The sequence below is a fragment of the Antennarius striatus genome, chromosome 22, assembly GCF_040054535.1.
Source record: "Antennarius striatus isolate MH-2024 chromosome 22, ASM4005453v1, whole genome shotgun sequence".
NCBI classification, from domain to species: Eukaryota; Metazoa; Chordata; class Actinopteri; order Lophiiformes; family Antennariidae; genus Antennarius; species Antennarius striatus.
In genome coordinates this window covers 4,031,087-4,055,274 of record NC_090797.1, presented here as the reverse complement: position 1 = coordinate 4,055,274, position 24,188 = coordinate 4,031,087, and the positions used below count along the sequence as shown (strand labels likewise).

The window sequence follows — 24,188 nt, the reverse complement described above, 5'->3', positions numbered from 1 at the left end:
GAGCAATGGCCAAATGTGTTTCTGTGAGAATGCATCGACTCTCCACGGGTCTAATTGGCACCCAAACCAAACAATGTCATCATATGTTCCGTTGTTTGTCACCGTTGTCTCAACATGTCTCTGATTGTGCGATATTTTCATCGTCAGTAATCTCATCTAGTTTGAGGTCTTTTATGTTGCACGGATTCTGGTTTGTGTTTTGCCCAACATATGGCTTAACAAGTCTTTTCCTCTGTCAGAAAACACAATAAAGAATATTTTGTATGGAATCTGAAGGTGTTAGGGTGACTTTTTGGTGAATTCATTAACAGATTGTGGGTTTCGAGTGATCGGACAGGTTGAATCTTAGACTAAGCAGATGTAGACTAAGCTTCTCTTGAAATGACCTGTTAACTCATGTTGTGTTGGCAAATTTCCTTTTCCCACTGACTCATCCCATGAACAGGCACTTACACCTGTAATAACTGCACTTTTCCATCACTTAGACCATTCCTTTGTTCTCTGTTTCTCCATTTTCAATGTGTCATTCTATCCATGCTCCAGACATCCAAAATTTGACCCTGCTTTTTTCTCAGTCTGGTGATTATGTCATCGTTCCCCCCCGTTGGCTTCTCCTGCCCGCTTCGCTTCTCTTCAGACTCTTTATGTCCTCCTTTTTGTCTCCATCGTCCTTTCACTTGTCTCATTTTCTATTCACTGTTTTTCTGCTGTTTGTCTCTGAACTTCTCTTCTTTCGCTCTGTCATTTCACTCTCTTTCTACCCCTCTTTGTCTATAAATAGTAGTCCCGTGGGCTGGTGGTGTTAGCAGCAGCAAGAGCACCGCATGATTCATATTTTAGGTCTCCCTTTTTTATTTACCCTCTCCTCTCCTCTCATCTCATCTTCTCTCTTCTTTTCTCTTCTTTTCTCTTCTTTTCTCTTCTTTTCTCTTCTTTTCTCTTCTTTTCTCTTCTTTTCTCTTCTCTTCTCTTCTCTTCTCTTCTCTCTTCCATTCATCAGGTAGTATCTTCTTTACTCTCACACTGTGTCCAGCTTTGCATTGCTATAACATACCACAGAAGAAGAGGCTGGCTGTAGGGAAAGCTGGAGTTGTTAGGATGAGACATTGATCTTAATCAGCAAGTCATTCTCTGCTAATTTTAGAAAGAGGGATGGACTTTTGTCAGCAGAGTTTACAGCTGAGGAAAGTTTATTTCTCCAGTCTTATTTAAATGTCGCTCTCTTGCACATAAATAGACATATTGAGGTTGACAGTAGGACACTGTCACTTAAAACCTGCTAAGATGCATTTGTGTACATCCTCATAAGTCCTTGGCTGAATATTTTCTGCTTTGACTTCCATTAATTCTGTAATTTAACTTTTGTCTTGCATTTGTGTGACTGAGAATACTAAAGAAGTATTATATTAAGAAATATGTGCAGCTATCTATATATGTGCTTTCACACTAGTATGTTTTAAACACACAAGAACGCACAGGCAGGGAGGTCGAGGCTCCTGTGGAGCAGCAAGGTCAGAGGTCAAACTCAGGGTCGGCGTAGGGGGTTGTTTAAACGGTCCATTGAGGGAAACCTGTTGAATGATGATAGATTAGTTGAGACAAATAGAAGAGGAAAAAGAGAAGAAGGCAAAAACGGGGAGGACAACTTGAAGCGTGAATCATATCTGATGTCCTGCGCTGACTCCACAGGATGTGAGCATGCAATCTCACATTTCTGGTACATCTGTGTGTTTATGTGTGTCTTTGTACGTCTGGGTTTGCATGCCAAACCCTCATCACTCTTCTTTATCACTCCTTAGCCCTTTGGCGACCTGGTGAAGTTACATTCAGTTGCCACTAAGAGAATAGCCACTCGTTGGTGAAGTTGGGTTTTTGTGAATCCATGTTAGCTGCAACAAGTCAAACCAGATTGTGTGAAAACTTCTTTTTTTTCTGTGTTGCCTCGTTTGGGCAGTCGTCTTTATGTCATCCTTTTCCTGCCTTCCCCATTTGTACTTTTGCATCCAGGTACCGATAGTTCATGAAGATTTCCTCTCCATCTTAGAAATACTTTGTGAAAACAGGTGACTTGTGTTGCTTTTTGCTTCGGGAACTCGAGTTTTATCTAACCTATCAGGTTTAGAGGGTTGATTTACCGTTTGTTTAAAAAGATAAGCTCCAGGAAGATAGAATGAAAGAAATATAAATGTCCTCATCTTAACGTGCAACAACTTCTTCCTCATTCATGAGGCAGTATGGCCGGAAATGGAAAGGACACGCTAGTGGGTGAAATTTAGTGTTCCCTTCCGAGCATGTGAACCGTGGGTGTTGTCAGACGGTGAAGGCTCAAACAGATGTAGTTGAAAAAGTTTGATTTCCTGTGCAACAAAAAAAAAATCTATGTGGTTGTTATCAGAGAATGAATCGTTTTCAAAGCACAAAAAGATGCTGCTGCGTGTTTGCAGAGGATTTATTATGGACGGGTGTCTTTTTGAAGCTCGACCTCTAATGGACACACACTCTGAGGAGTCGCACCTGTGTGCATCTGAACCTCTGCCAGTCGCCACATGAAGTGCATGCCCCCCCCCCCCCCCCCTGGAAGCCTTTTGAACAGACGGGCATACATAAAAACACACAGTCTGATCAAATAAAACTCAAATGCACTCATCAATGCAAACTCTCCACCGGGGTCCGTTCCCCTGTTCGGTGCCCATACATGGACTACGTGTTCCTGATCCGTTGGGTGAGTCTGCAGCCTTATCCACGCTCCCTCCTTATTTTCCTAACCCCCCAGCGGCATGATGTAACGCGTGTTTTTGTGTATGCGTGCACATGCTTTTGTGTGTTTTTGATCTCATCCAGAAAGCCTCTGTGTTGACATTACCCACTCGCTCTCGGTTCGCTCCCTCCTCTCCCTCTCGTCCGACGGGTTTTCCAGATGTTTGGTTGTCTTTCTTTTTGCTTGCGTGTGTTTTGGAGCAAACCGAGTCATGCACTCACGTGTGGTGTGCTAATACTTCAGTTTTATGTTTGTGTCATGGAAATAAGTGTTTCCTTTTGCACTCATTCACATGATAATTATCACCCACAAACGCCTCTTGTGTGTTTTAAGCTATTGTTAATTTGAAGTTGACTTTTTTTCTTTAACACCTGTTGATATGGTTACTTAAAGAGGCAGTTATTTTTACACCCATGTATACTGTTACCTTTCCAATAAAACTTTGGTCTACAGTTGACCCCCCTCCCCTACTTCCTCCCTCGGAACCCAATTGACATGAAATCCAAGCCGGCCAACATTCAAAATCCAAACTCGTTTCTACCTTGGGGCGGTCGCCATGAATCTGACGAAAAGAGAGTCTTCTTCGGTTTCTCTTCCATTCTCTGCCCTTCCTCTTTGTCATCATATACTTCATTGTATGGATCATAAGCAAAGATTGTGTGAACACGGCCTTAGAAATCTTAATGTCGAGCTCATTGTTGCCTTTGTTCCCTGGGAGACAAAGTTGAACATCTTTTATATCAGCCGTCATGTCTGGTTTTGGTTTGGCTAGCATATATTCTTGCACACCAGTCGCTATCCCTGTGTGTCAGAGCTTCACTTTGACAGCAGGTAGGCGCTCAGCTATTGTACAGATCTTTGTAAAGCTAATTGTGCCCAGATGTACTGTGGGATTAATTATAGGGGTTCCTTTCAGAGGCGACAGAGCTGTACATTATTGTAATTATCCAGCTTTGCTCCCCATAACAAAGTCTGCCAGCTATTACACTAAAGCAGCGGCAGCTGGAATAGCAAACTGGCTTGTTTAAAAGCTTTGGGTCAGGAACCCAAAAATTGGTGACGAGTTGAACTCTGGCGCGAGACAGGGGTATTTGTGTTGAGGTTAAAAAATTTTTTTTGAGTATGAAATGAAATTTGAAACATCAGCAACACGACAGAATAGTTGGCGCAGCTTGTAGGTCACAGACCAACTTGTCACATGCATGAAGATCTTTTTTTTTCTTATGCTTTAAAAGAAAATAAATGATGTCAGTGGTTAGTTTGATGAAAAGCAGCAGCAGAATTAGAACATACCTCCTGAACAACCTAGTTTTGCTCCTTTTTATTCTAAACAATATTAGCAAAGAAACTCTGAACAGATGAAAGTAAGACTCTTCCTGAATAAAGCGTCTAATTTCCTCCTTTGTGTCTCAGCTTTAAGTTTTGATCCGACTTCCTGCTTCCAGGTTGGAATCCGTTATTGCATTGTGTGTGAATGAGTCTCATTATAGTGAGGCATCCTTGTCATCATTACACTTATATTTCCTGAGACAAAGACTCATTACGAAGTTCTATAACTCCTGCTTTTGTCTCAGTTGACAGTTCATTTGCATTATTGTCTCCCTCCACCTCCTCCGTTCAGCTCTTCTCCTGATCGCCCATTAACATCTGTTGCTCCGCTACTTATATTATTTGTCCTCATCATCCTTCTCTTCTCCCATCTGTGCTACTCCCCTACACTCTTGTAGTTTCAATATGCCAAACATACTGTCCTGTTTCTCCTGCTTTCCACCGCTTTCCAAATCCATCGATTCTCATTCTGCTCTGCTGAGCTCTCCAACAAGTATTTTCAAGTGAAAATGATAATTCCAGTCATCTATACTGGGACCAGTGGCTTCCATCCGTCAGTATCGTGACATTTCATCAGTGTTTATCTTCACAAAGGCTGTGTGTGTTTCTACTCAATCTATGTGACCTTGACATCTCAGTGTTTCAGAGAGACATTACTGAGACAGACAGGCACCTCTGGAACCCTATACTGTGTGTGTGTGTGTGTGTGTGTGTGTGTGTGTGTGTGTGTGTGTGTGTGTGTGTGTGTGTGTGTGTGTGTGTGTGTGTGTGTGTGTGTGTGTGTGTGTGTGTGTGTGTGTGTGTGTGTGTGTGTGTGTATAAAGTTCTCACAGTTATTACATCTTTGTCTCACATTATCCAACCTACCCTGTCTTTTCCTCTGTCTCCTTTGTCTCACATAAACCTGCTGTGGTTTGTACAGTCAGCTTTAGCATTGATTGTTGTGGCTATTTAAAATGTTCTTGTGTGTTTGTGTGTTGTCATTCTTCCTCTGCCTTTCTGAAAATAAGCTGTTAATTTTCCATTTGCAGGTGAGTTTATGCGGCAACAGGCAACATCTCTGCCTTGTGTGTCCTGAGACAAAAGGATAAATCCTGCTCATTTCCTCTTCCTGCAACATCATTTCCGTCATCATTCTGCCCTCTCCTATTCCATTTTTCCTATGTCGTGTTTTCACATCTGTATAAGCTGTTTACTTTTGCTTTTTTTTCTAAGCATTTGTGTGTTTATTTGCATCTGTGTGTGTATGAGGGGTTACAAAAATGCAGATGTCAGTTACACAGAAAATATGTATATTTTCAGTGATCTTGAGTTGCATAGTTTGTGTGTGTGTGAGCCTGATCTAGAGCAAAAGTGCAAGAAAACTAGGCTAATGTCCTATAAGTGTGTGTGTGCTTTGGCAGGGATAGGTGCTCATCTGGAACAAATTAATCCCAAAAACCTGCTTGTAACTGAGCCTTGGTTACTCTCGAGACGTAAACACGCGGCGCGGACGCTTGGCCGCTGAATTTTTCTGGAGACCTTCCAGTGGCCTGTTTGCAGTTTGCGTCTGATTTCTAGCGCACAGCTCTCTCAGTAGCCCGTGTGTGTGTGTGTCTGTGTGTGTTTGCTCGACATCTCTGGTTACCCTGTCAGAGCTGGAGGCCGAATCAGTTCCCTCGTCTCAACTAACCAGATCCAGAGGAAATATAGGTCATTGTGAGGGGAGGAGACGGGCAGAGAGACTTGATCAGGAACCCTGAGCATAGAGATCTGGAGGCGAAAAAAGGATTATTGACAGAATAGTTTGACATTTGAATTTCTTTGTTCTGTAATCTTTTTGTCATCTTCCGTCAGTGTATCTTCATTTCAGACGAATTTCTCGTTCTCCTTCCGTCTGTTTCCCTCTCATCTTTTGATGTGAGCTAATCCCCCAATTGTTAAGAAGGACTCGTAGAGTGTCATACACATGTTTCATAGATAATCGTTGTGTGTGTGTGTGTGTGTGTGTGTGTGTGTGTGTGTGTGTGTGTGTGTGTGTGTGTGTGTGTGTGTGTGTGTGTGTATTCCTTCAGGGTTACTCTTAATCGGTTGACACCCTCCAGGCTTTAACAAACACTCATACACTCATTGAAGTTTAGTGATCACACAGATGTCACTGAGGTCTCACAAACCACATTTTGGCTGTAATGTTAGACTAATTCTGATGGAAGTTTTTCATGGATGTTTTGTAGGGATGACGTGCTGACATTTCATACCCAAAATTTCAAAGATCCATAGAGGTAAAACATTTCTTTATCCATATATAGTGTGCCCTCATTCCTCGCGGTTAATGCGTTCCAGGAACCACACGCGAGTAACGAATTTCACGATATAGCAACAAACTATTTATCTTATTATTTATGGCAATTTAAACGTTTATGAACCCTCCCCATATTGATATTAAACCACCTTCTACTGTATTACCTCTTCCCACACTCTTATCGACTGTTTAAAGCACTTTTGTGTCTCACTGAAGTCTGAGACTCATGGAACGTAGCGCACTACCGGATGTCGTCAGCACAGTAGCTGACTTTTTCTTGGCCTAATAACATACAACTGACAATAGCAGTTTTTCAGCCAATAATAATGCAGAACTATTTACTTTTGCAGTATATGAAGCATGTACTACATGAAGATGATATCTCCGAATGAAAACAAAAACAGAAGTATTATTAGATCTATCACATTTGAAACATTTACCAGTCCGGGATCGAATCAGCACTCGTTCATGTCTCAGCTTCCTCACTTTCTAAATAAAGAAGACATACTAAAGGTGATCGGACATAACGGCATCCCTGTAAATCATTCAGGACGACTGACACCCGGTGTGACGTCCATCTCAACTAGTTCCTCCCTCTGGTTTGTTCATACATCGTTGGCAGCGACGGACTGGAAAAGGAGCGCTGCCGCGTGATCGGATGCCGATCGCCGCTGATGCCTTTTCAGTGAAACCCGAGGAGAGTTAAAGTTCAGCCTGGGCGTTAATAGCGGAGGCCTAGATTTTAAAGGGGTGTAAAGGGATAGGCCTTCCAGATTATGTAAGTTTTATCTGGGACGTCCCCATTTTTTCCCTCTGTTAGATCATCAGTCACTGGACCCCGCTATAAGATATCAAGGTCTGACCTTGAAGACATCAATTACCCTGTGGATTCAAGGGACACATGCATATATATATGCACTTAGAAGTGCTCCCCATGTGACAGCATGCTGATGAGGATATACGAAGAACCCTGTTCATGATATTTTTGTAAATTCATCCACTATCCCTTTGGCATTTTAGAAGCTGGACTAGCCAGAAATGATTTAAAGATCTGTCAGCGGTCAGTTTGTTTATGACGTGCTAATGGAGATACGGGTGGATGGAAGCTCTATTTGCTAACCCCACTCGCACAAAAAGCTCAGTGCCTATAGAAAATCCGACCGCTTGCGTCGTTCACACCTGACACACACCTTTGACACAAGTTGCATGAGCCCGGTGTGGCCTCTTCTGGTAAGAAGGTCAATTCCTTAAAAGTTCAAAGACTTTCAAGTCCCTTCCAGGCAAATGCGATAGCTGATTTACGATGGCCTTTACTTCTCCAATGCCTCAGGTTTCATATTATCGTTATAGTTCAAAGAGTGTTTTACTACCTAATCAGTCAAATGAGACATATGAAGAACAGCAGCAGACCAGAATTACCAATGCTGCTTCTTTGCTAAGCGTTGGCAGACGCGCAACATGTCTTGAAACTTTACTTTTTCAGGCTAATGCAAATGTAGGAGGAATATTTTAACATTTTGTTTTCATATCACTGTCTGTAAACTGTGATTGCAGACCTCTCAGACCTTTTATTTGGGATGAATTCATATAATACGATACAATTCCAGATCTGGGAGTAGGGTTGATGTATTATTATCCTTGTAATAAGTGGCTGCATTCTGGAAATTGAAGATTAAAGGTAGTGTCCTCTAGCTGTCTCACCGAATCCCGGAAGCTTATAGCTTAGTCATCTCTTTTACCAGGATTAATCTCCAAATTTGTGAAAATGCCTGGCATAATGTGTTTTTTTTGTGTTTGTGGGGCGCTGCTCTCTTAAGGATTAACACGTTAGAGAGGAAAAACCTTACACCAGACGTCTTTCTCATTATCCTCAGATTTCTCCTCATTATCCTTGGATCAAGATGATTGGCTCAAGTGTGATGTGTTCTTTGAGGGGAGGGGGGGCATTTGTAAAGCACGTCCTGCTTATACTGTCGGCCAATCCCTTGAATGAATACAGGATAAAAAGTAAAAACAACTATGAGGGGAGAAGAAAACAGAGAAAGGAGAGAGGCGACGGTGACGAGACGGAAAGAGGAAAGAAGATGAGGCACAGTCACCAGTAGAGAGAGAAAGGGATGATCGCACATGATGTGTGTGTGTGTGTGTGTGTGTGTGTGTGTGTGTGTGTGTGTGTGTGTGTGTATGTGTGTGTCCATGCTGTGCCCGGCCAAGCACAGACAGAGGGGACAATAGGGCGCACAGTGTGTGGCAGGCTGAGATGGCACCTATTGTTAACACAAATGAGCACACAACACGTGCACACACTGTGGGGTTATTATTGAACCTGTGCTGTTGAATAGTTGTTTTGTAATGCCTCTGGCACGTTAGACAAAGACAAAAATGATCCGGGCCTTTGTAGACGCCCTACCTGATGACTGAAGCTGGATAAAACGGATTTATTATTAAAGATAGCCGTTGGAATAAATGAATCTCTCCAGGAGATTTTTAAGCGATGCTTCAGATTCCCTCATCTGGAATAAATCCCACTCTTAGAATTGGCTAAAATTCAACTTGTACATATGGAGATGGGGGGGAAAAAAAGTCTATTTCTGTACCCCTCCCCATCCGAACGTGGTTTGCGGTGCGGCTAATAAGAAAGTGACAAGATAAATAACATCTCCTACATATGCCATAGATAAAACCATAAGGAAAACCACGGTTTATATAATTTAATAATAGATTTTAGCAGGAGTTTAGATCGGATTACTCCACACGGACACATGGCCCTGGTTAGTGCGCTGCATGGAGAGGTGAGTGATGGGAAACCAAAAACCACCTAAATAGGACCAAAGGAAGGGGAGGGAAGGAGGGGGAGGAGGCTGGATGACGAAGACACCAAGAAGGAGACGGTTGGAAAAGAAAGGAAAAAGATGAGCAAAGAAGCAGCAGGAGGGTGTGAGCTCATATCAGTCCGGTCTCTGATCAATCCCCCCGCCAACTCTGACGGGAACTTTTTCATCCCTGTTTTAGTTGTTTCTTATTCATAACAGATGCTCAGTCTCTCTCTCCCCCTCTTGGTCTCCCTCTTTTCCTCTTGTTCTTCATCTCTTACGACTAACCAGAACAAGCTGTGGTGAAGCTTTGGGCAGGTTTTTGGTTTTGTGTGTTCAAGTGAAACATGTATAAATTCGCCCTGTGAGGGGTTTCTGTGGTTCTTTGCAGGAGAGGGTTTCCAGCACGTGGGGGGTCCCAGAGATGCTTTTACGACACACACCGAGTCTTTTTGTGTACTTATGCACACACAGACACACACACCCAACCATGAGCCCCTCTCCTGCGCTGCTTCACTGTAGGTCTCAACCTTTACTCAGAAACAAATCAGCTCATTCACTCAAATGAGTGGCTTAACGTGATAAAGGTTTTCTGTTTTTTTTGTCAAATTACAAAGCAGCATTCTATAAAACATCCGCTCAGGTCAGCAAATTGGGTCAACTGCACATTCTGGAGAGCTGAAGAGTTCATAGTTTGATTTGTTTTTCCAAAAATGGATCTTGTGATGAGCCATACTGCGATTCTCCATCTCGTGCTCTTATTTTGTAATCCTACAAACTTGAGTTTCGCAGAGAGTCTGAAACCAGTTCATCTCAAAATGCTTTAAACCTTTTTCAGTTTGGTCACATGAGTGTTCAGTTGCACATTCATGTAAAAAACAGACAAGAGAATGATGAAGATAACAGGCCTGTTAGTTTAAAGTTAGCGTGGATGATTTGTTGATGATCAGATGTGGAAAATCATCACGTCCTATTAAATGTAGAAACACTGGGGTGGAATTTTTTGGGTTTTTTTAAATGCATGGATTTCTCACCATGAATTATAAAAAATACTTGCAAAAAGTAAAGGCAATACATATTTGCGTTCCTTTCTGGTACCGCCATCCATCTGGTCCCTGTGTGAGCTGCTCGGTCACCCGGCAGACCGGAGCAGACGATCACTGAGTGTGGAAGCGCGGTGGGACGTCCAGACTGAGCAAGCCGATCAGACGGTGTCAACTTTCAGCCTCTCTGCAGGAAGCTGCATAATGCTTTAACACTGCTGGTTCTGTTTCTGCCTGCCTGGTTTTATGTATACAGGCTCTATGTGTGTGTGTGTGTGTGTGTGTGTGTGTGTGTGTGTGTGTGTGTGTGTGTGTGTGTGTGTGTGTGTGTGTGTGTGTGTGTGTGTGTGTGTGTGTCTGTGTCTGTGTGCGCCCTCAGCTGACTGTTACAGGGCAAAAATAGGACAGAAGGACTTAAAGCTGTCACTTGCGCTGGGATATATAGGCAGCTTCCTTCAAGTCCAAGAAGTGCTTTTGTCCGAGTGTGTCTGTGTGCCTTTTAGTGGATTTGGTGGTCATGCTGAAGTGTGTGTGTGTTTGTCTGTTCATGAGAGGTTTGGATTGAGAGAGGGAGGGTATTTTGAGTCTGACAAACTCAAGTCTCATGATGTTTTGAAGCTTGGTGGAGGAGAGATGGGGCAGAAAGAAGGAAAACAACCACTCACAACAGGAAGACTGAACACCGTAGATAAAATAGACATCCTCCCTCAAAAAAAATAACTAGACTGGATCCTCACAGCGATGGATTGTGTAGATTTATTTTAGATGACCGCTCGCTGTCTTTTACCAAGGCTCTACTGTATGTTGTGATGGCTGCGTACCCATTTTTACAGGAGAACAGAGAAGGAACCATTAATAATGTAGTAAGAAGTCCCTTTAGACTTTATGTCTGCATTCTTTGCTTGCATGCAGAGAAACACACACACACACACACACACACACACACACACACACACACAACATCAGCGAGAGAGAGAGAGAGAGAGAGAGAGAGAGAGAGAACATAAAGAGGGGAAGAGAAAGAAGTAATGCTCTGGCGTCCTGAGAGACGTGTTTAACACTGATATGGGTGGTCAGGGTCTTTTTGTAAGTGCTGCCAGGAAATGGAATGCAGGCTTCCAGTCAGTCAGGTGGCCCGCAGCTGGTCATGTGACCATGATTGAGGTGGTGGTGGGAGCGTCACGTGATTACAGTGGGAGAGAGTGAGATGATGGGGTGAGGCTTGGTAAGCACATGTGCTAATGGGCCATCATCATTGTAATGGTTTCTGCAGGATGAAAGGATAAGCTGCTAACACACACACACATACACACACACATACACACACACACACACAAACCAGTATGCTGCACACACTAATGCACTTAGGGACACGCTGAAGCTTTCAGACTTCGTGTGTGTGTGTGCGCGTGTGTGGATGTAGCTGTGTGTGTGTGTGTGTGCGTGTGCATGCAAATCACATGATATAGACTCATCTATATCATATGATTTGCAGGTCAGGCGCCAGGTTACGCAAGATGAGCTCATCGCCTCAGAGACCGTCCAAATATCTGAAGGAGCTGACATCATGCTAACGTTTCAACGCTTCAATGCTTCATTTCAGATCGGTCGTCGTTTGGGGTGTATTTACAAAGAGGAATGCCATTTGACTATTTCAAAATCTTCCAGATGTTCTGATACTTAATTTTACCTGCTTATTCCATCAGCTAAAAGTTGGTGGTACTTTAACTTTCAATGATATGAATGAAGCAAAAAAACACTTAAAACAGAAGTTGTAAACAATACAGACCATTTAGAGTTTATTTGCTTTCCATTTCATCCTTGAAAACTGGTCACCATGGTGATAGTCTTGATGATATTCTGATATTTTGTCACTATTGGTCCTGTAAAAATGCAGCTTAAACATATAACTGCCTTTCGTCGTGGCTTTCACACTTCATTCATTCGTCTATACTTGAACTCACTCATGTCGTCGAGTCGGTGTCACTTGCTTTTACAATTGCTTTCCATTTCATCCTCTAAAAGCTTCAACATCACAAATCATTCTAATTCCACTCGATGTCAGCGTTTGCTCCAGATTAATTGAACCACCTCTATTATATTTATTTTAATCTCTTTTTTCTGTATATGGTGCAGTCTGCGAGGATGTAAGAGTCATTCAGAGGAACTCGCAGCTTCGTTTGGACCTAAATCCTCTGAGCGTTGAGGATTTTGTCACCTTATTTTGTCGTTGTCATGCAGCTTCTGTAATTTTGCGTATTTTTGGGATGGTGATGTGCTGAATGTGTCAGCGACCGTTCGACACAGACCAGCTGAAGGAACTAAAAACACATTCATATATGTATATAATCTTAATAGAACTGATTCTGCAACAGACCTGATTGTTTCAGGGTTGCGCCTCCAGTGAAATAAATCTTTTTCTTGGCCTTTCTTCACTAACTCATAAACAAACTAGCAGATATTTAAATGCATGACTTTTTTTTTTTTTTTACACACATACCCGCAGTTGCACTTCTTTATAAGATCTGACCCGTGGTTTAGCCCTTTGCTTCTGCTTTCATTGAAGTATCAGCGGTAGATCAGGAATGCCCGTTAAACCTTTTGTATGCATGTGTGTAGGACTTTTCTAAGATGCTAAAACCGTGGCCTGTAACTTCAGCTTTTCTTGGTCAGACCGTCAATGGTTCATTTCAAGCGCGACTAGTAAAGTCTCAGTAAAACCTTTGTGTGAACATTCTAAACTAAACTCAAAGCCATGATAAAATCTTGCGCTTGCTGGAAGCTTACATAATTTCACCTTCCGCGTGAAGTCAAAGCAGTTTATTTATAACCCCCCCCCCTTTTTTTTTTGGTAACCAGTTTGTAACAAAGCAACTCTCAGAGGAACGAAGTGTGTGCTGTGATGATAAAATGAAGACGGCCTCAGTCTCTAATGGATTTCTGTGGCTTCTTTGATTTGAGATGAAATGAGTCTCCTGTTTATACCACATCCCTCTCTAGCTTCTCATTTTAATGTATTATAGCGTCACTTTTTTGCTCCAGCAACATATTTGAATGTTTCATATCATGTTTTGATGCCACGGATCTTTTTCAGGTTCGTAAGCCATAGCTGCATATGATTGTTCCGCTGTTAAGTTGGATTCCTCTACAAACCCTCAAATTATAATCATGCTCACCACAGTGCTGATCAATAAATTAAATGTGTTTAATTTGGCGATATTCTCTTTTGTTGTCGATTTCAGACAAATATTTACTTACATTTCTATATGTGAATTACGGATTTTCCTCTTCTGTCCCCTCTTAAGGATCGGAAGCTGTCCAAGTCGGAGCGGCAGCGCTTCAAAGAGGAGGCTGGGATGCTGAAGGGTCTCCAGCATCCTAACATTGTTCGCTTCTACGACTCCTGGGAAGGACCGTGCAAAGGAAAGAAATGCATTGTTTTGGTCACAGAGCTCATGACATCTGGGACGCTAAAAACGTGAGTTCACCCAGTAGAAAAACATCTAAATTTGTGCGACGTGCTTTTTGTGTCTGCTTGACACAGAGATCAGGAAGCGAGACACCCGAAATTTAAGTCGAAATAAAATAGTTGTGTGTCATGTGTACATTTACATGCAGAGCGTTTATACGTGTCCAAACACGCCCCCGCTTTTTGCCCCTTTGCTTCTGAAAGTCATTTCAAATGAATAACTTGGTCATGCTGACGAATCATGGGGAGACAGCTCTCTGTGTGTGTGTGTGTGTGTGTGTGTGTGTGTGTGTGTGTGTGTGTGTGTGTGTGTGTGTGTGTGTGTGTGTGTGTGTGTGTGTGTGTGTGTTAGTTAAACTATATGCATTCAAAGGGGCACCTGTCACTCTGCACCCCCCCTCCCCCAACTTTACTGTATTGAATTGATGTGTCTGAGGCTGTCGTTGTCCCCTCAGTGACAATAAGCCCCCGCCAGCCTGTATAGATTAAATGTGTGTCGGTGAACCCAAATGTGATTGTTGAGCTCTTGACAAAATAAAAAGGGGAAAAAGCGGGGCGTGCAGCAGACGGCGTGCCCCCCCACCCCCTTGCGCAATGCATGGTGGGACATTGGCCCACCTGCCAGCTGCTGATTCTGCTGCAGATTCCGCTCATTCCTGACAGAGGGACACGCAGAGGGAGAGACCAAATGAGGCAACGGTGTGTGTGTGTGTGTGTGTGTGTGTGTGTGTGTGTGTGTGTGTGTGTGGGGTGGGGCAGACATTGAAAGTGGTGCATGGATTATCAAAGTGATGCACAGTTTTAGGCAGAGCGACAGAATGAGGTAAACTCTGAGCTAAAGAGACAGATGCCGGTGCAATTTGATGGATGAATAAATGTGTTGGGTTCAACGCAGCGAAGCGACAGAGGAATCAATGAAACCACCTGTGACTGCAGGAAGACAGAATCAGTCCTGCAGCAGAGCACTGTCAAGGGCAGTAGCACCCTCCGCTGGAAAACCAAAAAAAAAGGAGATGCTAACTGTCCTGTATCCATCCAATAAATATCATGCAAACAAACATTTACGCCTGAGCAACAAGTAGGAGAATTATGAAATTTTACTTCAAAAAAATCACACAAATGATTGATTATCTGTATTTTGTCTAAAAAAATCCTCTCTATTTTGTATAGGAAAAAATATATACTAATATATATAAAAATATATACTAGCATGAATTAAATTATACTGACATGCATTTGCCATTTCAATCAACTGTATAGAATTCGTATACATGTATGAGCAGAAGCGACGCTGCAGGGATTGAGCTCTCATCCAGATGAAGTGAAGACGAGTCTGTTAGACAGTGAAGTGGTGGAAAAAGAGAGAGAGAGTGAGATAAGATAAGGAAAGGAGAGAGACATGGTGACAATGGAAATACTGACCAGCATGAGTTAAGGGTGTAAGAGACCCATGTGTGTGTGTGTGTGCGCGCGTCGCCTGAGGCATATACATCTCTATATGAATGCTCCACATATCTTCATATTGCTATGTGTGAGGAAAAGAGAGCCCAGTTGAGTGAGGCCTGCTTTGTGCATCACCACTCTGGCGTCACATGCCACAGGGTTTAACATTTCTGTCAACACCGCTTTGACTTAAAGAAAGGGAGAGAGAGAGAAAGCTGAGGAGGCGAGAGCCGGTTGGTAGTGATGGGGAAAGAAAAAAGTGTTTAATTTGAGATGGGAGGCAGAAGTGAGACGGAGAGGCTTTGAAAGGTTTTAGCTTAAAACTACAGTAATGCTGATCTGCATTTTGAGACACGTTTGACTTCAAAAAATCTAAAGTTATCCTGGTCCTAAAGGCAAAAGTGTCTTTACTTTTTGTCTAATGTGACATTAAATTTAAACTTGATTGGACAAAACTGGTAATTTGAAGTCTTGAACCTGAGCTTTTCTCTTCAATCGAAGCGTTAACTGTGTTTCTTCAGCCTCCATGTGCCCAACTTACTGGGGAAACAATTTCCCCAGTAAATTGTTTCCAATGTCCTGTGGAAGACATTCAACATTCCAAGAGCCTTCATAAAACTCCTCAACCCCTGTTGTTACGGATATGAGATGCATAGTGTAACTCTATTTTGTGTTTTTTGAGACTCACCTTCCTCTGTCCCCTCTCTGCAGCTACCTGAAGCGCTTCAAGGTGATGAAAATCAAGGTCCTGCGGTCGTGGTGCAGGCAGATCCTCAAGGGCCTCCACTTCCTGCACACCAGAGCCCCGCCCATCATCCACAGGGACCTGAAATGCGACAACATCTTCATCACGGGGCCCACGGGTTCGGTGAAGATAGGAGACTTGGGTTTGGCCACGCTGAAAAGGGCCTCCTTTGCTAAGAGTGTCATAGGTAGGAAGATGCACAAGTTACTATCCCTCAAGCACCCATGCCTGACAGATACACACACACACTCACACACACACACACACACATACACACACACACACACACACACACACACACACATACACAAGTGTCCACACATGCTAGCTCACATTAGCAGTTGTGAGCGCAGACACCGCTCCATGCAGATTGATTTTTTCTGCCTCTAGAATATCTGGTTGTAAATCTAAACCTCTGGTATTTGCAAAGTGGAATGCAAACAAGCTGTCTGGAGATGCTCTGACTGCTCCATCACCGGAGATGCTCCCCAAACACACACAGACATGCACTCACCATATAATACACTCAATATGCACAAATATGTGTGAAATGTGCTCCGCACAATATTTTGGCTACCGTTCAGTGGTTTAGTTATGGAGCTGACCGCAAATATTTGGGTATACGTGCACCAGAGGAGAGAAGGATCTACTTTGTAAGTCCTGCAGCTGTTTGGCAGACCTCAAGTAGTTGGACACTTGCAGAATCCACACATATATATGCATGCAAGGCCATTATGTGGTATCAGGAAGCATCATTTCTAAGTTACGACTTCGTTTCAAGCATTCTTTTGAGATTTAGCTTGTCTGCTCGCCATAAACGTTTGCACCATGTGCCGCTTAAATCAGCCGGTTTATTTAAGCCTCATGAAATACGATCAGCTGTTAACGAGTATGTGTGAGATATGCATAAATATCATTCACGGAATTTAAATGTATATAAAGTAATATGTCATTGATGTACAGTACTTCATGGCAGAACCACAGCGTGCATATTATGTTCTTTTCTTCTGAAATTGCAACACGCTAATCGATCATTATCGTAAAACTGGATATCTGTACAAGTGTATTTATTATGATGGTATTACTCATAATTAAAAACCCGAAACCACTTTGCTATGCATCCAAACATCAAGTCAGAGCTGCAGCACAAGATGACATCTGTCTTGCAGCCTGCTTTCTTACTTCCTACGTTAGCATCCTTTTTCTTCTTATAACCTTTGTGGCATTAATTTTTTTTCTCCACTAAATTACCAGCTTTGTAGCCACAAACCTCTAATCATCTAGTTGAACAACCGCGTGAGCTAACTCAGAAGCAGCAGGTATAATTAGCACTGGTTAGCTGTTACTTCTGATACAAAGCTCATGATTAGGAAACTCTGCATGGAGCACCTCCAGGACAGGAGAAAACCAGAAAATATTTTCTCCATAGAAAATGATCCGGTTTCACATAGTTGGTGGTGTGTGGCAAGAACGTGGGCCCAGGCAGCAGAAAGGGGGGGGGGGCTGACATTCTCTATATTAGAAGTCTGTGGGCCGTCAGAGTGATGATCAATCATTTGGTTTTACGTTAAATCAGACTCATTTTTTGACTCACAGATTTAATAATTCCTTCTTTTTTCAGGAACCCCAGAGTTCATGGCTCCAGAGATGTACGAGGAGAAATACGATGAATCCGTAGACGTGTATGCTTTTGGGATGTGTATGCTGGAGATGGCTACCTCAGAGTACCCTTACTCTGAATGTCAGAACGCTGCTCAGATCTACCGGCGGGTTACCAGTGTAAGTAGCTTGCTTAAATGTGATAGTTTGTTTCGCACCAGTCTCCAAATCTCCTTCCTCTTCCAACCACGCTTTCCTTCCGCACATGTTTACTGACAGTATTAATAAGTTTAGCATGAGCAGAGAGAGATCCAGTCATATGACTGTGTTTTTGTACTGATTAGTCTCTCGCTCTCGTGCCCCCTCCCTTCTCATCCCTCCCTCGCTTGTACTTTCTTGCACAAGTGACAAAAAGGCAAAGAGTCAAACTGTGAGAAGATGTTGTTTGGCTGCATGTTCCTCTTCACTGGGGAGCAACAACAGACTTCCATACCACCTCAAAGAATGTTACTGCTTAATAACTTTAACCCCAAAGCTTCTCAGATCAAATTCAGTATAGATGCAGCAAAAAAAAAAAAAATTCAATCAAACTTTGTTGGTTTAAAAAAAAAACAGGAAACTCATTACAAAGTCAATCTCAATTCTTCTAGTGGAAAAATCCTTAAATCAGTTTAAAGGTTTTTTGCAACTGGTCCAACTTTTGCTCAGATTTCAATGGGAGTTGGCTGGAAAAACAGACAAGAGATGACAAGAGATGCAATTAGAGGCTGTTTGAAGCTGAGTGCTGGAGAGGTCAACACCCCAACACACACACACACACACACACAACCACAGACACACACACACACACATACACACACACACACACACACACACACACACACACACACACACACACACACACACACACAGCAATGGTTAATGGACCAGAGGAATTTACCAGAAATCTGCCTCCCCCTGTCCTCCTCTAGTCCTTCAACAATCATTCTTTTCTCCACATCTGTCAGTCCCATCACATATTTAATAAATTTACTTTATGTATCATCAGTGCAAATACATTTATGTCTGGTGCTACAGACACACAGTTATTAATTTCCCTATGGGGATTATTATAGCACATTAGAATTTAAATTAAAAAAAAATCGAAAACAAGTGCTTCGGTTGCAAATTTTTTATCTACTTTCATTATGTATATCTCATGCTTTAGTGTGTCTGCTCTGTTTAAGCTCAGCTCAGTAATGGAATTGATTAAATACTGACAGGAAAAATCTAATTAAGGAGATCTTTATCCAAACTCAGTCTCGGACAACCAGCATGAGAGAAAAGACGACCTCTGTCTGCCTTTGGCCTTCATCTAATTTAAGTAGATTCATCCTCAGAATAAATTCAGACACTACATTTCAATCCATATACCCGTCTGGCCCACTGTCTCTCGTCTTGTCGTTTTTTTCTCGCCTTCGATTATTGTCGCGTCTTAAACTGCTGGGTTTGCGTCTCTTGTGTGCATGTGTTTGACTCAATATCAGTAATCTCATACACTGAAAGTAAGAGGACAATCCCAGCATTCTCTGTCACCTTAATCCATAGAGCTTTCCGAAATTGCGCGTATCCCTCTTATTCCTCACAAAATTTCTTTTGTGAGGATATTTCTTAAAAAGAAAACACTAAATATGAATTTAAAAGTTTGCTGTGTGGGACTGAGCGTCCTCTAGTGTTGTGGTTACAGATTGCAACCAACTGAGCACCTCATATCTCGCCATCCCTGAAAGGTTCCGCTAGGAAGTTGTGATGTCACAATAGCAGCTATGAATTCGATGCGATTCAGCTAGTCCAATATGATAAAGCACCATTATTGCATCCTCAAAAAATTTCCAACCAATTTTCTTGAGACTTTTTGGAGAGGTTTGGTCAAGCCGAACAAACACGTATAGGATTGCTTGGGTGGGTACTATTTTGGCTTCATTTTAATTGAATTGATCCAGGCTGTGTAGTATTTGTGTGACTTTAAGACAGCATGGGGTTTAGCATCCACGAGCATCATGGAACATTCCTGACCTCCAATCAGCCTCACTCCTTCTTCGGTCAGAGGTAATACCATTACTTCCTCCATTAGACCTAACTTTGTTTGCCCCTGGAATGTCAAAACATGTTTGTGTGTGTGTGTGTTTGAAAGAACGAGAGAGTCAAAGGAAGAGAGATAGGGGACAGTTATTTAACGGGGAACACGGGAGCTGTAGGATAAAGAAAGAGAGGAGGAAAGAAAGATGGAGCCGGATAGTAAGATCGTCGTTTTCAGTTAGTCAGACTTTTTCTGGTCCACTCGGTAAGTTGACTAATTTTGTCCTTTGCTCTTCTTGTCTTTAAACGTTCAAAATGTTTTTAAAACATTTAATGTGTGATCTGGTTATTCACCCATTCATTTTGCACAGAAGAATCGATTAATTACGTAAAAACGTTGAACATTTAATGACATAATATCAAGCGTGTGACACATTTCCACACATTTCTCTTCTGCTGATTCATCTTCAGCTCTGTTTCTGGCTCAGTCTCTATTTCTGTCACCTGTGTTTGAAGGAATAAGCTGGTCGGTAACATCTGTTTGGTGCTCATCATGCGGATCCACTTAATTTCTTTTACTTTTTTTTATGTCATTGACATCAATATCTGTTTTTACATTTAACATAAGTTGATTTCTACACTGTAACTTTCTTTGTGTTGCTTGGTCTCATCCACAACTCAGTCGTTTTTTTTTGCACAGCACAGGCTGCAGTCGTCTTCACTCTTAGGCCTCAGATGTTCCATTTCATAGTGCCAAACTTCAGAACTGGTCCCCGCTGATGCCATTTATTACTGTTATCCATCAAAGACGGCTCCTTTGTGTCTCTGTTGTTTCCAGGCATCTGCGATTCACTATTCATGTGATGATTTCTAGATTCACCTCCTGACTGCTGCATCTCTATGACTCGCTTGGCTCATCTGTTTGAATTACACAATGGAAATTTCACAGACATCATCAAGTTTAATTGAATTACTATCTGTTAATCCTGTAGTGTGTAATAGGGTTTTGACAGTTAAGTCAATGCAGTTCATATTTCAGACTATCCTCCTTTCAGTGTCCAAATGGGAAAGAATTATTTTATTGTGCATCATATACAAAGGCAGAACAAATGTAGTACTGGCTTATATGGAATGTTTGCATGTATAAAAGATGTAATATTTCTCTAAACCGCCCCTCATGCTTCTTTTCTTTCCTTTCTGTGTATCAGGGAGTGAAGCCCGGCAGCTTCGACAAGGTAGCCATTCCTGAGGTGAAGGAGATTATCGAGGGCTGCATCCAAACGAACAAGGATGAGAGGTGAGAATCACCCGTCATAATTAAATAAAAGTCCTCCATTCTCTACCTCTGCTGGATCCTCGTCTTACCCTCTTTTCTGCTGCTTCAGAAATGTTTAATGTCATCTTTCACCTTTACCCGATATCTACATCTTTCTGTCTAATGACTGAGAATAGTGATATTTTATTTAAGACTCACTGGAAGGCCCCAGTCCATCAAATCTGACATAATTGCAATGCAAATCTTAGATGCACGTCTCATTTTTGGTGTCTCGTTCATCTAGGTATGCGATCAAGATCCTGTTGAACCATGCCTTCTTCCAGGAAGACACTGGGGTCAGGGTTGAACTGGCAGAAGAGGACGATGGGGAAATGATTGCCATCAAACTCTGGCTCAGGATAGAAGACGTGAAGAAGCTCAAAGGCATTTTTTATCAAATTAATATCTTTTATATGTTGGAAAAAAAGGTCTATCCCCTTTAGAGATTGTAATAGCCATGCTAGTCTATAGCTCCTCAATATCACCATTTAACCAATCAGAGAACTTATGTTTGGTGAATACAATTGGTGCTGTATGGATATTTAAATTGTTCTCAGTATGAAACAGAGGCAACTGCTTGACTTGCCGTTTTTAACTTGGTTTGCAGGCAAATACAAAGACAACGAAGCCATCGAGTTCTCCTTTGACCTGAACAAAGATGTCCCTGAAGATGTGGCCCAGGAAATGGTCTGTAATGTATATTAATGACTAATGGATGTGGTGATGGGAGGAAGTGACAGGTTTAGTCGAGAGTTAGTGGGCTTAAGGGAAAATATAGTTTAGAAACAACTATGGGTTGAAAAATACATGTATGAAATGACAGGGTCTGGAGTTTTAGACCTGTTTGCTCATCTGTACAATTCGGCTTTTATTTCCCAGGTTGAATCTGGCTACGTTGCCGACGGTGACCACAAGACCATGGCCAAAGCAATTAAAGACCGCGTGTCTCTGATACGGAGAAAGAGAGAGCAAAGGCAACTGGTACGAGAGGAACAGGAGAAGAGAAAACTGGAGACTGAACAACAGCAACAGCAGCAGCAGCAACAGCAACAACAACAACAACAACAGCAGCAACAACAACAGGAAGCGCACAAACCTTCTCACACACAGGTTTATATCCTAGATAGCACATTTGATTATTTGTTAATAGTTATTAGTCTGAATGTGAACCTTTTACTTTTCTTTGTTTTTGTCTTCAGGTGGAGGCGGAGGAGACGGAAGTGGAACAACAACAACAACAACTTCAGTACCATCAGACCGGCATCTCACACACGTGTAAGACATTCAGCAGTCATCACATTCTGCACATTCTTTTTATGTCTCATCCAACACCCCAATCGTGATTTTAATTCACTTCTAAAAATACATCCATATCTATATTCCCTTGATATTCCTACATTTGATGAGAAGAAAAAAGAAATTAAAAGCATGCGATGCGTTGCTACAGTAGTATCGAACAGTATTCACTAAGGAGACACCCATTATCATCATCATCATGATCATATCATGAGCCTAAAGGATTGTTCCATATTGTCATGGTCTTCCTGTGAATCAGGGGTGGTCATTGTTGAGATATCTCGGTGTGGTACACACTTAACACTCATCCGGTTTTACACACTGGGTATGTTAATTCTTCCTTCCTGTAATTGTTTGCCATTGGAGGAGTTGCGACCTTATAGAGAACCTTCAGTTTTTTTGTAAACCAATGAGAAAATGATCCTTGTTGTTAATACTTACTGAATCGTAAGTCTGAGACATAAAATATTAATTTGTTGTAAAATAAGCTCTTCTGTCCCTCTCTTAGCTGAAGGAGGTTTGGACAGCGGCCAGGGCTCCTCCCTCTTCTCCTCTGACTCCCCCCACTTGGGTCAGCTGACCATGTCATACAGCTGCCCCCCCTCCACCCAGCCCCCTTCTCAACCTCAATCCCCATACCCCTCCACCCCCTCTGCCACCCCCCAGCAGCAGCAGCACCAGGCTTACGTTCAGCCGACGCCGTCCGCGGTGAGTGATGACATCATTGTAATTATGCACGCACACGTTTCACACAAGGATGAGGTCACTCCCAGCACACCTGTGCACACCCACAGGTGTGCTGGGAGTGACTCGTCAGATTGTAGTGAGCATGGGGGTGTGTTTTGTGGGTCAGAATGAAGTGTGCAGTGTTTGTGACCGGGCTGGGAATTACAGGTATTGATTGAATTTGAGTGTTATTGATGTTATTGATTTTCTCTATTAAACCTTGATGGCAATCAGTTGGATTATCGCTTTAATTTTTTCGTATCTAATGTTTATGTTTGCAGTAGCTGTTCAGTTCCTGTCGTTATTAAGGCACTTTTTTCTTTTTCTGTTTTCATGATTTTAATTAGTTTTATTTAGCGACAGTTCCACAGAATGGTTTAGAAACACATCAGCTCTCAAGTTTGAGGAAAGAAGTGGGAGACGAATGCTTAAATTTGAAAAAACAAACAACCCACACACTCATTTAGTTTCCTTTATTCTCCAGAGATTTGAATATTATAGCTCTTTTCATTTTTACTGATAAATTGTTGACCTTGCATTGTGTGGTGGTCATGGGTTCTTCCTCCTCTCTTATGGCCCATGACTTCTTATTCAGCTTCTTTTGCTCACTCAGGAAAAGTTTGCTGAGCTCTTTTACTTTCATCTTTTTTAAAATCTCAATCTTTTTGCAGCCATACATGAAATTCCTTCCTCTGGGTTAATTGTCCACTCAGTTCTTGATCTTCTTGGGACCTTCTGACTCTAAATGTTGTCAGATTTCATTTTATTCAACAAACCCAGTAACCAGTTTATTTAAAAGCTCTATAATCTTTCAGTATTAATGCTGATTGATTGAATAATTGAAAGGCTTTCCTTATTTTAAACATAATCTTTGAATATAGAATATAGCAAGATTTTTTAATAAAGATAACTACGAGCAGACTCTTCACAGTTCAAGTCATTAACTAATCATTTCATGAAATATCCTTTTATTTTCTTTTTATGAGACTATTTTTTCGATTTCTTTATTCCGTGTTTCATTTGACTTTTCTGTATTTGTTTATAACTTGAGTCACGCTGCTGTGTTTTTGTGCCGTTTGTGTTGTTGCAGTTTTTTTTTTAAGTTTTTTTTTTGAGAACATTTGATGATTGTATTTCATTTTGAAATGGCCTCAGCATAGTCCCTGGTGTTTAGATGCTCCATGTTAAATATTGAGTTCATTTTTAAATCTTAAATAATTTAAATTTTAAGTAACATTTTACATCATATTGTTTTTTGTTATTTACTAAATCTGTTTTCACATTTTTTTTTACATTTCACTGCTGTTATATTT

The 24,188-nt window shown here is 41.8% G+C and overlaps 1 protein-coding gene across 14 annotated transcripts in view; it reads left to right on the top strand.

The window, feature by feature from the left end:
- LOC137589050 (serine/threonine-protein kinase WNK1-like) overlaps window positions 1–24,188 on the top strand; it is a 64,903-nt gene that overhangs the window by 17,450 nt on the left and 23,265 nt on the right. For all 14 annotated transcript variants that reach the window (XM_068306460.1, XM_068306466.1, XM_068306457.1 and 11 more), the window contains exons 3-11: window positions 13,530–13,702; window positions 15,848–16,068; window positions 17,503–17,660; window positions 20,747–20,835; window positions 21,098–21,237; window positions 21,461–21,540; window positions 21,733–21,963; window positions 22,053–22,128; window positions 22,658–22,857. In XM_068306460.1, the coding sequence (XP_068162561.1) occupies window positions 13,530–13,702; window positions 15,848–16,068; window positions 17,503–17,660; window positions 20,747–20,835; window positions 21,098–21,237; window positions 21,461–21,540; window positions 21,733–21,963; window positions 22,053–22,128; window positions 22,658–22,857 (1,368 nt within the window). The remainder of the gene's footprint in view (window positions 1–13,529; window positions 13,703–15,847; window positions 16,069–17,502; window positions 17,661–20,746; window positions 20,836–21,097; window positions 21,238–21,460; window positions 21,541–21,732; window positions 21,964–22,052; window positions 22,129–22,657; window positions 22,858–24,188) is intronic.